This window comes from Malurus melanocephalus, unplaced genomic scaffold, assembly GCF_030028575.1.
Source record: "Malurus melanocephalus ecotype Western Australia unplaced genomic scaffold, MMel_1.1 scaffold_766, whole genome shotgun sequence".
Classification (NCBI taxonomy): Eukaryota; Metazoa; Chordata; class Aves; order Passeriformes; family Maluridae; genus Malurus; species Malurus melanocephalus.
The window spans coordinates 198,030-209,400 of NW_026623998.1; the positions used below are offsets into that span (position 1 = coordinate 198,030).

General features: G+C 53.7%; 2 protein-coding genes across 2 annotated transcripts in view; both read left to right on the forward strand.

The window, feature by feature from the left end:
* The first annotated feature begins 3,551 nt into the window (after nt 1-3,551).
* Nucleotides 3,552-9,239, forward strand: TERF2 (telomeric repeat binding factor 2). The gene is made up of 11 exons (XM_057384989.1): nt 3,552-3,765; nt 3,846-3,941; nt 4,484-4,614; nt 4,823-4,909; nt 5,401-5,547; nt 5,736-6,107; nt 6,402-6,445; nt 6,906-7,280; nt 7,724-7,818; nt 8,076-8,113; nt 8,324-9,239. The coding sequence occupies exons 1-11, from the start codon at nt 3,579-3,581 to the stop codon at nt 8,480-8,482; spliced, it is 1,731 nt and encodes a 576-aa protein (XP_057240972.1). The 5' UTR covers nt 3,552-3,578; the 3' UTR covers nt 8,483-9,239.
* A 735-nt stretch (nt 9,240-9,974) lies between these two features.
* TMED6 (transmembrane p24 trafficking protein 6) overlaps nt 9,975-11,371 on the forward strand; it is a 2,018-nt gene continuing 621 nt past the window's right edge. The window contains exons 1-3 of the mRNA XM_057384996.1: nt 9,975-10,208; nt 10,923-11,049; nt 11,194-11,345. Coding sequence (XP_057240979.1) covers nt 10,014-10,208; nt 10,923-11,049; nt 11,194-11,345 — 474 coding nt within the window. The 5' untranslated portion in view covers nt 9,975-10,013. The remainder of the gene's footprint in view (nt 10,209-10,922; nt 11,050-11,193; nt 11,346-11,371) is intronic.

The window sequence follows — 11,371 nt, forward strand, 5'->3', positions numbered from 1 at the left end:
CACCCTGTTCCACGAAAGAGCATGATGCCCGTCAGCAGTCTGCCCTCAGTATTTCCACTGTTCCTTTTGGCTCTTCTTGCGTGTATATGAAATAAATGTGTTCCCACAGCCCTTYAAACCGAGCCCATGGAGGTGCAGTATATCCCCAAGCCCTCACTTTTCCCAGGTTCCAAAGTCAGGTTCACACTCAGGTCTGATGAGAAGTKCTGGRYAATTCTCTCCYTCCTCCAGCTGTGTTGAGCAGGTTCAGAGGCACAATGGCCATTCAGAAGCTCAGGGACCTGAGTAACTCATGAAYCCCATGGTTTCCCTTTATGAACTGGCATTCGTGGAATTTATTTCCTTGCAATTCTGGCACAGRTACAAGATTGGGCAGTGGATGTTTGTTTAACATCTGCTGAGGAGACAGAAACACCGTGTTGTGAGTGCCAAACTGTGACCAGTGCTGGCTAAAGGTTAAAGGTGTGTGCAGAGAGAGTCCAGCACACTCATGGCTGGGCAGGGCACAAATCCCTCTGCATCTTAAAGAGAGCTAAAGTGAAGTTCTCTATTTGGGCAAGGCCATACGGTCACTTAGCCAGTTATTGCGATGTTAAAAGCTCAGCCTTTTCTGAAGCCTCTCCACAGTCACCTAATCAATATTAAATATTAAGCAGCTGCATTTTTTGATCTTTTCTGTCTATCTTTTCCCAGTCATCAGGGCAGTTTCCCTGGTTCTGTGTGTAGCCCAGGATCCTCTGGCATGGAAGTGTTTCCAGCCCCTTGCTGTGCCCAGCTCTCAGCACCTTTCTTGGATGCTGGCCCCATCCCTTGCTCCATGCAAACCCATTTCTTTCCCTCTAGATCCCCTTCTGCCTGACCCAGTCCTACCTTTGCTCAGATTGGTTCCGAGTTTTTATAATGTACTTGATGTGTTTCTTAACAAGCGCCTGTGCTTCTTTCTCTGCATCCCTCATGCCTGGAGGGTTTCTGTGGATTTTCAAAGGGTTCTCATGACCCTCCTCCACATTTCCCTTGTCCCCCGTTCCATTGCTCCCTGGTTTTCTGTGGCTCTCTATTGTCTTTCTAAGACCAGAATGGTCCCCCAGTTCCACCCTCTGCCATGTGCAGGGACATCTTCCACTATCCCAGGTTGCTCCAAACATCGTCCAGCCTGGCCTTGGACACTTCCAGGGATGGGGCAGCCACAGCTTCTCCAGGAGCTGCTGTCCTGTCTGGTGTTCCAGCACAGAAAGAGCTGAGCCTGGTGATTTTCCTGTTCTGTTTCCTGCTATAACTCCTCTAGAAGGATGTGACAGGCACGAGACTGTGGCAACATGCAGATCTTGTTCCCTGGAATGTTTTCTTTCATCTGTAATCACTTCATCAAAAGCCATAAATCAGTGAGGGGAGGCTCAAATGCACAAGCACAGTTGCAATTTGTGCCTTCCTGCCCAGTGTTTTGCTTGGCACATGGAACTCCAAAGCTTTTCCTGAAAAACYGATGATGACACTGTGGGAGGACTCAGTGAAACCAGATAGTGAGGCCACTGGCATTCCTGGTCCTGCTTCTATCATCCCTGCTTTTTGTTTACTGGAAAAGATTCAGGGAGCAAAACAGTAGATTTATTTTTGTATTTACTCAGGATTTTGCCATTCCAGGCTTGTTTTCCAATCCTGGGTGCTGTTAACTGTTGGCTCAGACACACCCTGAAGTTTTGGGAGGGTTGGGGTGCCAATGCTGTGCCCTCCCAAACCCCAGAAGCACATTGGGAATTGTCACCTTCTCCAGGGGGGATCATCACTCTCACGACATCTGTCATTGTCACCASCCTGTCCAAACCCTCCCAGGAACTGCAGAGACCTCGTGGATCTCATGAGGAACAAATCCATCTGTCAGGGTGTGAGGTGATCTCCTGAGCAGCTGAAGGATTGACACYTTCACCAGGAGGGCATTGCAGGAGGAAATGGCAGCCCAGAGGGACATGGACASGAGGCAGAAACAGGAGCTAAGGAAGCTTTTCCCAAGTGAAAYCTGGCTTGGAGAAGGCCTTTGAGTGCGTTTGTCACAGTGTCTCAGAGAGGAATCTTGCTTTGTTTCCTTTAGGAGAGGATTCCAGGACTCTCTGTCCTGATCTTGGTGCAAAAATGAATGAAATTACTCAAAATCCTAAAACATGAACAGGGCTGACAGGACCTGATGAAGTGGCTGCACATCTAGTTGGAGCTGTGTGGATCTTAGGGGCAGAAGGTACCAAGCTTCCTAAAAAAACATGGAATTTTCTGACCAGGAGAGCAAGGGTGGTGTCTGAAGGGCTGTAAGAGTGATCTCATGCTGTGATGGGGATGATCGGCCTCTCCCTGGATCAAGGGGACATCGCTGCARTTCCGGGGTCCTCTCTGGCACCTCCTCCTGTATTTTGTGACAGAGAAAGAGCAAAAACCCACTTTGCCCATGAATATTCCATGTGGAAAAGCATTTGACCCAGAGCATGGCACTGTCAGCTCCCCTCAGCCCAGGAAACAGCCACTTGTGTCACTCTGTGTCCTCCCAAACACCCTCTGGGGCATTCGTGTCCCACTCCCACCCTGCTCCCCAGGTGACCCTTCTGCCTCGCACAGAGTGTTTTTATCTCTGTTTGCCAATAAAAATCCCTCCCAGTTTTACTGTTATCCATCTGACACACGGATTTTTCCAACACGTATTTCCTCTCCCCCTGGTTGGGGGGCAGAGGGAAGGGAGGATCTCAGATCACCTCATGCCAGAGGAATTTKCACGTGCTTTTCCATCTCAGGTGAGAGAGCTTCCAGCACAGTGTCGGGGTGTTCCCTGGGCTGAGGAGACACCCCAGAATGGCAGAGGGTCTGTTTGCCAGTGCCTTCGCCTCCGGGCACCAGTTGTGCTTGGGAATTACTCAGCATTAGGATCACTGGGAAGGCAGGATTTGAAATTCATTCATTTGTACCCCAGATCTGAGTGACTGTGGGACAGTCCGTGCCCAAAAATCCTGCCCAGGGGACCTGCTCTGCAGTGCCAGGTGAGGGGATTGCAGGTGTTTGGAGCACAGAGAACAGGACTGTGGGGGTTGTTTGGGAGACCAGAATAAAGGGRAAACCCGCGCACGTGCTTGCAGGGMGACAYTGCCYGGTTTGTGCGACATGAGTTTAACACATGCTCAGCTGAGACACTCGCTCGGGGCTCTCAGCACCTACAGGTGGGCGCTCCGCGGATGGGCAGCGGGCCGTTCCGAGCCCCAAGGCCCGGCTGTGCCCGGCCTGCCCGGACCCGTTCAGCCGCCATTCCCGCCACGCCGCCACCCGCCAGAGGGCGACTCCCGCTTCCCGGCGGGCTCGGCGCGGTGCGCGCCGGGAGCTGCGGGCGCGGTGCACACCGGGAGCTGTAGGCACGGCGGAGCACGAGGCGCTGTAGGTGCTAAGGCACTGGCGCGGTGCACGCCGGGAGCTGTAGGCGCGTCGGGCGCGTTTGGCGCGAAGCGGGCCGGAAGCTGTGGGCGTGGCTGCCGCTTGAAAAGGCTTCCCGCCCATCTCCCGGGGTGGAGTTGCGTGTCGCAGTTTCCGTTGCGTTAGTTGTTGGCGGGATGGCGGCGAGGCAGGTCGCGCGGCTCGAGCGGGAGCGGGGCGCCAAGCCCGACTGGGCCGGGATGGCCGTGCTCCCCGAGAAAATAGTCAACAGTTGGGTCCTACAGTTCTACTTCCACCGGGCGATAGAGGCGTATCGCTCCGGGCGCAACCGCGACTTTCGCCAGTTCCGTGACATCATGCAGGGTAAGCGGGGCCGGCCCAGGCTGGGGGCGTGGGGCGTGCGGACCCCCCTGCACCGCCCTCACTGGCTTTGTGTCCCGCAGCGCTGCTCGTGCGGCCCCTGGACAGGGCGCCGGAGATGGCGCAGATGCTCCGGATAATGCAGCTGCTGTCGCGGGTCGAGGAGGGCGAGAATCTCGGTAGGTGCCCGGTTTTTCCTGCGAGCTCTGGGGGTCCCCGGGGTTTGCCTGCAGCCCCCCCCCCACCGTCCTGTGGTCCCCGCGGCTCCCGGAGCTTTGTCCCTGCAGRGAAGGGAATGGGCTGAGGCTGTCGGGCTCGGGGGGTGTCCCCGCGGGTGAGGGGTGGCTGTTCCCATCTGTCTCACTGTCTCTGAGGGGCCGAGAGCAGCATCCGCGGTGCACTGGGGCTGGYCTGCTGGACAAACACACCAGCCTGGTGACTCCTCCTTAGCCTCGGAACTTCCAGAAAGCTCCCCTGGGTCAGTACTGGGCACCTGGAGTGGTGCTTCTAGAACTTTCCATGGCTGTTGGGGGACAGCAATCGCAGTTCAGGCACGTGGCAGTGSCTCAGCCTGAGCGGCTGTGTGATTTGTGATGAGCCCGTGCAGGTGGATGGTGCCACCTGCACGGATGAGCGGTGCCAGCTCTATGGGTACATAACCAGCTCTCTGCAGGGAAGCGTCGTGATCCTCCCCCAATCGTATGGATGCCAATTCTTATAGATTGCACCTTCGACAAGGAGTCAGAGCTGACCCCGCTTGAGTCGGCAATGCTTGTTCTGGACTTCATCCACGAGGARTTCTCTGTGGAGGACAAGACTATGGAGGCGGTGCAGAAGATGGTGAAAGAAGCAGTAAGAGCTTTTTCTCTCTCAATAAATACTTTGTTTTGGAAGCTTTTGTTTTGGAAATTTCTTCCGTGGATGGTGACCTTACTTGTGGGAATCTCTCGTTATCTGCAAACACATACYCGCAGTGATGTGGGAGTAATTCTGTGGAGGTTGGCACTGAGCTGTTGTTTTTTTGTGTTCTGTTTCAAACTGTCCTTGTTTTTCTCTGCAGGCTGTTGTTGTTTGCATCAAGAACAAGGARTTTGATAAAGCTTCAGATATTGTCAAGAAGTACATGGGAAAGGAGTCCAGAACCCAAGTGAGTCCATGCTGGAATGAAGGGGGGGCTGATGTGAGGAGGCTAAAATGGAAACAGTCCTTCTGGAGTGCTGGCCCCTTGCTGTTGCATATTTGGATCATCACCTTGGAGCCCCCTCTATCACTCCCCTTTCCTCACACACCTTCCAGGCAGCATGGATCCCTTCGAGGGGTAAATCACTATTTATCCCTTGATGAGCCTCAGCCTCACCTTTACAGCTGGTCCTGGGAGCAGCAGGAGTTCCTATTCCTGTTTTTGCAGGCAGTGGGGTGTTTGGGCACTGGAGGCAAAGAGAATTCCTGAAATGAGGTGGTTCTGCTACTCCTTGGTTGCTCTCCTGTTCCCYATGCCTTTTCCCAGCTTTATCTCAGTGTGAATTGATTGTGCCTGGAGAATGGCAGACAGGAATGGCCCAGTCCTTGTCTGCATCCTTCTTGTGGTTGTCACTGATTCCCAGTGCTCTTCCCTGATCCTATGAATCCCTCCTGTAGAAAAAGAAGAACGAGTGGTTGGCTGTCATCCGGGAGAAGAACCCCTCTCATCCAAAGGTCCAAAACTTCTCCTATGAGGACTTCCAGCAGAGCATCTTTGCATTCCTGGAGAACTACGTGGACGAGTTGCAGCCAGCGCTGCTGATGGTGCGTGTCCACCCTGCTGCYCGGGGGATTGGGTGCACAATTAACTCTAAATTCAGTCCACTCCTAAGGGGTTTTTATGGTCAAACATGTTTTTCAACCCATGAAATGCCTTTGGGAGGGGATAAAATGGAATGGGAGCATGAGGGATCATTTATGTAATGRTGCTGTGCTTTTTCTCTCTCTCCAAGTTATTGAAAAAGACTTCGAATTCGGAACACGCCGACAAAACAAAATCRTCCCTGGAGACTCCTGAGTGTCCAGATGGGCTGAATGGTCAGGCAGCAGCTCCAGAGGCCTCTGGAAAGGAGGAGGAAGGCCCAGACAGAGCTCCAGAGCCTGCAGGAGCCACTGAAGACCTCGAAGGAGCTGCCAACCCTGCAGAAATGGCCGCTGGTCCAAAGGCAGCTCCAGAGATCATGGAAGAAGCTGATGAACCTGCAGYAGCTCTGGAACCTATGGAAGTAGTCATCGAGCCACCAGCAACTCCTGAACACGTAGCAGCCGTGTCTGATAGCCTGAAGGACACTTCAGAGCCTATGGAAATCACCAAAGAACCWGAAGTAGCGACCCCAGAGCTCCCAGGAGTGTCCAGAGAACCAGAAGTAGCGATCCCAGAATGCCCAGGAGTATCCAGAGAACCAGAAGTAGYRATCCCAGAACTCCCAGGAGTATSCAGRGAACCAGAAGTAGCGACCCCAGAMCTCCCAGGAGTATGCAGGGAACCAGARGCAGCGACCCCAGAACTCCCAGGAGTATSYRGRGAACCAGARGCAGYGACCCCAGAACTYCCAGGAGTATCCAGGGAACCARAGGCAGCRACCCCAGAGCTCCCAGGAGTATCCAGGGAACCAAAGGCAGCGACCCCAGAGCTCCCAGGCGTGTCCGGGGAATCACCAAGGTGGGCAGAGGAGTCTCTAGACAGTGGAATGCAGTGTGGCCTCAAGTTCTCTTCCAAGGGGTAATCCCCTRTGTCCAGGCAGCTCCTAATTCCCCAAATGCTTGCCCAGGCCAGCACAAAGGTGTTGGTGCAGGACTCTGGATCCTGAGAAAGGTGTTAAAGTGGTTTGGCTCAGTTGCTGACATGGGGAGTGCTGTTGTGGCCTGGGAGGGGGTGGTGGCTGTTTTTGTGGAGCACATTGGGAATAGCAGTGCAGCATGAAGAAGTGTTCTCCATACCTGCTTCCTGGGGCACTGTGCCATTTGGGAGGGAGTACTGAGGACTGGGAGTGTGCTCTTCATAGATTGGCACTGCAGGGCCAGGAGGTGGGGGTGCCAGTGGAGGGAAAGGCTGCATTTCGGGGCAGCAGAGCTCCCTTGGCAGTTTCTCTACAGCCCCCTCGGTTGTGTTTATTTTATAGGCAGTTCCCTGGAGCTATAACCTCGTGTGGGATTTCTGTTCTGAGAGAAGCTTTCAAGATCCTGTCGAAGTCCRGGGACGCGGATGCACAGTTCACCAAGCTGGATGAAACCAACTTGCCTTCCCTCAAGCAACTGTCTCCTTCTGTATCCCACAGAACCAAGAGACGCAGAACAGAGGAGAATCACGATTCTGAGACCTCAGAGCCTCCTGAAATAGCCCAAAACACCAAAAACTCGTTCCTCATAAGCAATCTGGTCCAGGAGTTGAGTGGCGCAACCCGCAACTCGAGTGAGAGCCCTGACTCTTCCCAGGAGCACGTGGTCTCGTCAGCTCAGAAATTGCCTGAGGCGTCCTTGCCTGGCCCGAGTGACAAGTATGGAGCCCCTGTCGCATGTTTTGCCTGCTCTGCCCCCAGTCTTGTCTTGCTGATGTCAGTAGCCTGAGCWCAAACCCTTACCCTGTGTCCCAAGATGAGAGTGTTGACCTTGCCTGTCAGTCCACGCAGAACTGGGCACAGCAAACCCTCTCTTAGCCATRTATTTGGCTTTAAAATTAATTATGKGTTAAGGGAGAGGAGAAAATGATCCAGGCCTTGCTGGTGGTCCTGGCAGGCAATTGCAGTACAGGTAACATGTGCTTTCCTCAGCTTTGCATCACTGGCCAGTCTGTAGGAGCATCCTGTGCAACAGGTTAAACTCTGCTTTACCCCTCTTGAGAAACAGTGTCCAGCAGCTGGCTCTGCTTGCTTRGTGGCTTTGCACCTCCCCAAAAAATGCTTCTGAGCCAGTAGCCAAAGTAAACCTCWTCTGCTTTCAGGAAGCCCTCACCTTTCCGAGGAAAGTGGTGCAGCAARTTTGTCGTGGAAGAGAAAGAAACTTGGAGCGATGAGGACGAGCTTTTCGCCGATGCAGGTAGGAAAAATTCCCTGGCAGGGATTGCACGTGCTAATCCTGCCATGGGGTCACTCACAGGGGTCTTGCTGCTGCCTGGGTGACTGAGTTTTAAAACCACAAACCCCATGGAAAGGCTGGGATAAAGGAATTGGGGTGTATTGTTTGTCCCACGGTGCTCTGGCTGCATAGCTCAGCAGTTGAGCCCAAGGCAGCCTCTCAAAGATGTCTGTACCTCCCAAATTCTGGGAAATGTAACCCTCTCCCTTGTTTTCCAGAATTACTCGTGAGAAATAACCGAGGCACCAAGAAACAGGTATGTAGAGTCTTAGGTGCTCCCACAGGGCCTGCAGKGGGGCAATGTCTATATTTTCTCTGGTAAAACAGGCTGGAGCTGTGCCTGTCCTGCCTGCAGAGCACTGGGAATATTCCTCAGCTCCTCTGGCCTTGGTAGCTCAGGGCCAGGCGTGCCATCCTTCCTGCATCTGGGAAAAAAAAAAAGCATCTGTTTCCTTGCTCTTTGCAGAAATGGACCTCACAGGAGAGCGAGTGGATCAAGGAAGGAGTGAGGAAATATGGAGAAGGGAGGTGGAAAGCCATTTGCCTCAAGTACCCCTTCAGGAACCGCACGCCAGTGATGATCAAGGATCGCTGGAGGACCATGAAGAAACTGGGAATGCTCTAAAGTTGGTAACCACAGGACCTTCCGTGCAAGAGTTTCCTTGTTCTGTTTTTTGGAAGTTGGACTATAATGCCATCGGTGCCAGTGTGGGAAGCCTCTCTGACACCAAAACCTTGATTGATGGGAATCTGGGAGCTTTGTGCTCCAACTGCAGCTGCAAACATCAGTCTGCTGCAGGTGGAAGAGGCTGTGCTGCCTTTCAAATGCACTTTGAACCACCTGGATTGAGGCTTCCCTTGATCCACCTGAGCACTGCAGCCTCTGGCATGAATCCCAGCTGTTTGCTTTGCTCAGGTGATCAACAGGATCATCTCCTGGGTGACTGTTTTTTTGTATTTTAATTATCTGAGCACTGAATCACTTATTTCATCTGTTTGCAATTGCCTCTCTTCCACAAGGGAGCAACACCAGAGCCTTTGTGGGGAAGAGCTCCAGCAAAAACATCTACTGTTTTTTTTCCCCCATTTATTTTTACTTTAGAAACAGCTAAGCAGTGAGGGGAAAATTCATCACTTCCAGCTCTGAGGCTTTACAGATTGAAGTTGTGTTTCAGTATTTGGAAATGTTTGTTGTTTATGTGTTAAATGTTCTGGTTCTGACTGACTGTTACATTTTCCTTGCACTTATCCTGGTCCTGTCTGTTCTATGTGTGATCCTTGGGAGCGTGTGAGCTCCGAGGGTGCCACGTGTCCCTGCCTTCAGGTGCCAAAGCCGGGACAGTTGTTTGTTAAATAAAGTTATTTTCTTGTTTAAAAGCAAAGAGTTGTAGAAGTGTGAATTTCTACCTCGTGGATGGAAATGCAGCAGTGGGGGTCTCCCTTGTAAGGGGGAAAGCTGTGAAATGGAGGTGTAAGTAAATGGGAAAGCTGTGAAATGGAGGTGTAAGTAAATGGGAAAGCTGTGAAATGGAGGTGTAAGTAAGTGGGAAAGCTGTGAAATGGAGGTGTAAGTGGGAAAGCTGTGAAATGGAGGTGTAAAGGGGAAAGCTGTGACATGGAGGTGCAAGTACGTGGGAAAGCTGTGAAATGGAGGTGCAAGTGGGAAATGGGGGTTTCTGGATTATATTCCTTTGAAAGAGATCAGGGGAGCTACAGGGGCACTTTCTAATCTTAGTTTCTAAGTTTCTCTTGGTTCTGATAAAAGCAGGGCTGGGAGAAATCTTGTCTGGGAACAGCTGCTTCCCCTGTGTCCTTCAGCTGCAGGTGCTGCACTCGGTGTCCCCTGGCTGTGGCCACGCATCTCCTTCCCCTTCTGGAAATCTTTCCCGGGATTGCAGGAGCACCAGCTCACACATGTGGGCCACTGCTGGCCCGGGAGAGGTGCTGCCAGCTGGGGCTGCCCCGCTGGAAGGAGCTGTGCCCCATTTCTCCCTGCCAGGCTCGTGCCGTGGCAGCTCCAGCTCTGCCCCAGGATCACCTTGAGCAGCAGCTCCAGCCCAGCCCTGGCCCTGCAGAGCAGTTAATGATTACCCTCTGCACCTCATCCCGCTCTGCCCTGCCCGGGGAGCGAGGGCTGGAGCCCGGGGAGCAGGAGGATGCTGCTGCTGCTGTTCCTGGCACTGCTGGGCCCTGCTGGCTGTCCCAGGACAGAACCCCTGAGCGGTTCCAGCTCAGAGCCCCTGTTCCGGGGCGCCGATCGCTACGACTTCGCCGTGGTCATCCCCGCCGGCAGCGTCGAGTGYTTCTGGCAGTTCTCACACCAGGGAGGCAACTTCTTCTTCAGCTACGAGGTGAGTGCTGGGGATGTGTCCTGGGAAGCTGCTGAGASAGCCAGGGAATGGCTGTGCTGGATCCATCTTGTGCTGGAAGGCATCTCAGGGCTTGTGCCTTTTTTCAGGAAGTATTATAGAATTGTTTAGTTTGGAGGGATGTTAGAGCTCATTTTCTTCTACCCCCTGCCATGGGTAGGGACACCTTCCACTGTCCCAGGCTGCTCCCAGCCCTGTCCAGCCTGGCCTTGGGCACTTCCAGGGATCCAGGGGCACCCACAGCTCCTCCGGGCACCCTGTGCCAGGGCCTCCCCACCTTCACAGGGAGAAATTTCTTCCTAATAAAACCAACCTAACCTCTATCCCTCATCAATCCCATGCGGTTTTTATAACTGCCTTTTTTTTAACCCATGAAGTGGTGCAGGGAGTTTGGGCACTGTTGGGAGCTCTGCCCTTCACTGCCCGGCCAGAGGCGGCGGCACCACAGAAGGTCCTGGCACCGCGTGTCCCAGAGCTCTGTCCCCTTCCCACAGGGCAACTCCAGCCCTTTCATCTCCTGTTTACACTGGGCTGGCTGAAGGAGAGCCAGGGCATGGCTGTGCCTGGCAGTGGCAGCTGCCCCCTGGTTCTGTGCTTGGCAGAGCAGCCCCACAGCAGCACATCAGGGATTGGCACAGCTCTGTTCCCCACACACCAGTTACCCACAAACTCCCCTTGGCTGTTCCCTGCCTCCAGGTCCAGCGGGCGACGGGGATTGGCAACAGCAGGAACATCCTGGTCACAGCGAGCGATCCCAAGGGCTTCCAGCTCGGAGTGTCCCAGGACGTGCGAGGACAGATTGACTTCCTCACCAAGGACACAGGTCCCCCACAGCTCCAAGCCTGCCTGGCCAGGGCTCCCCAGGGTGCAGAGTGCTCCTGGGTGGGCACGATGAAGCTGAACCCTGGGGATGTGTCTGCCTGGGGCCCTTCTGCCAGGAACCAACAGCCCCCCTTTCCCTCTGCAGGTTTCTACCAGCTGTGCCTGGACAACCAGCAAAACCACTTYGGCCTCATGCAGGTGTATCTCAATTTTGGGGTGTATTATGAAGATTTCAGCATGGAACACAAGCAGCCAGCAGAGAGGAAGGAGCTGAATGACACGCTGGAGGCAATCAGGGTGAGGGTCAGGGTGGCACAGGGTGC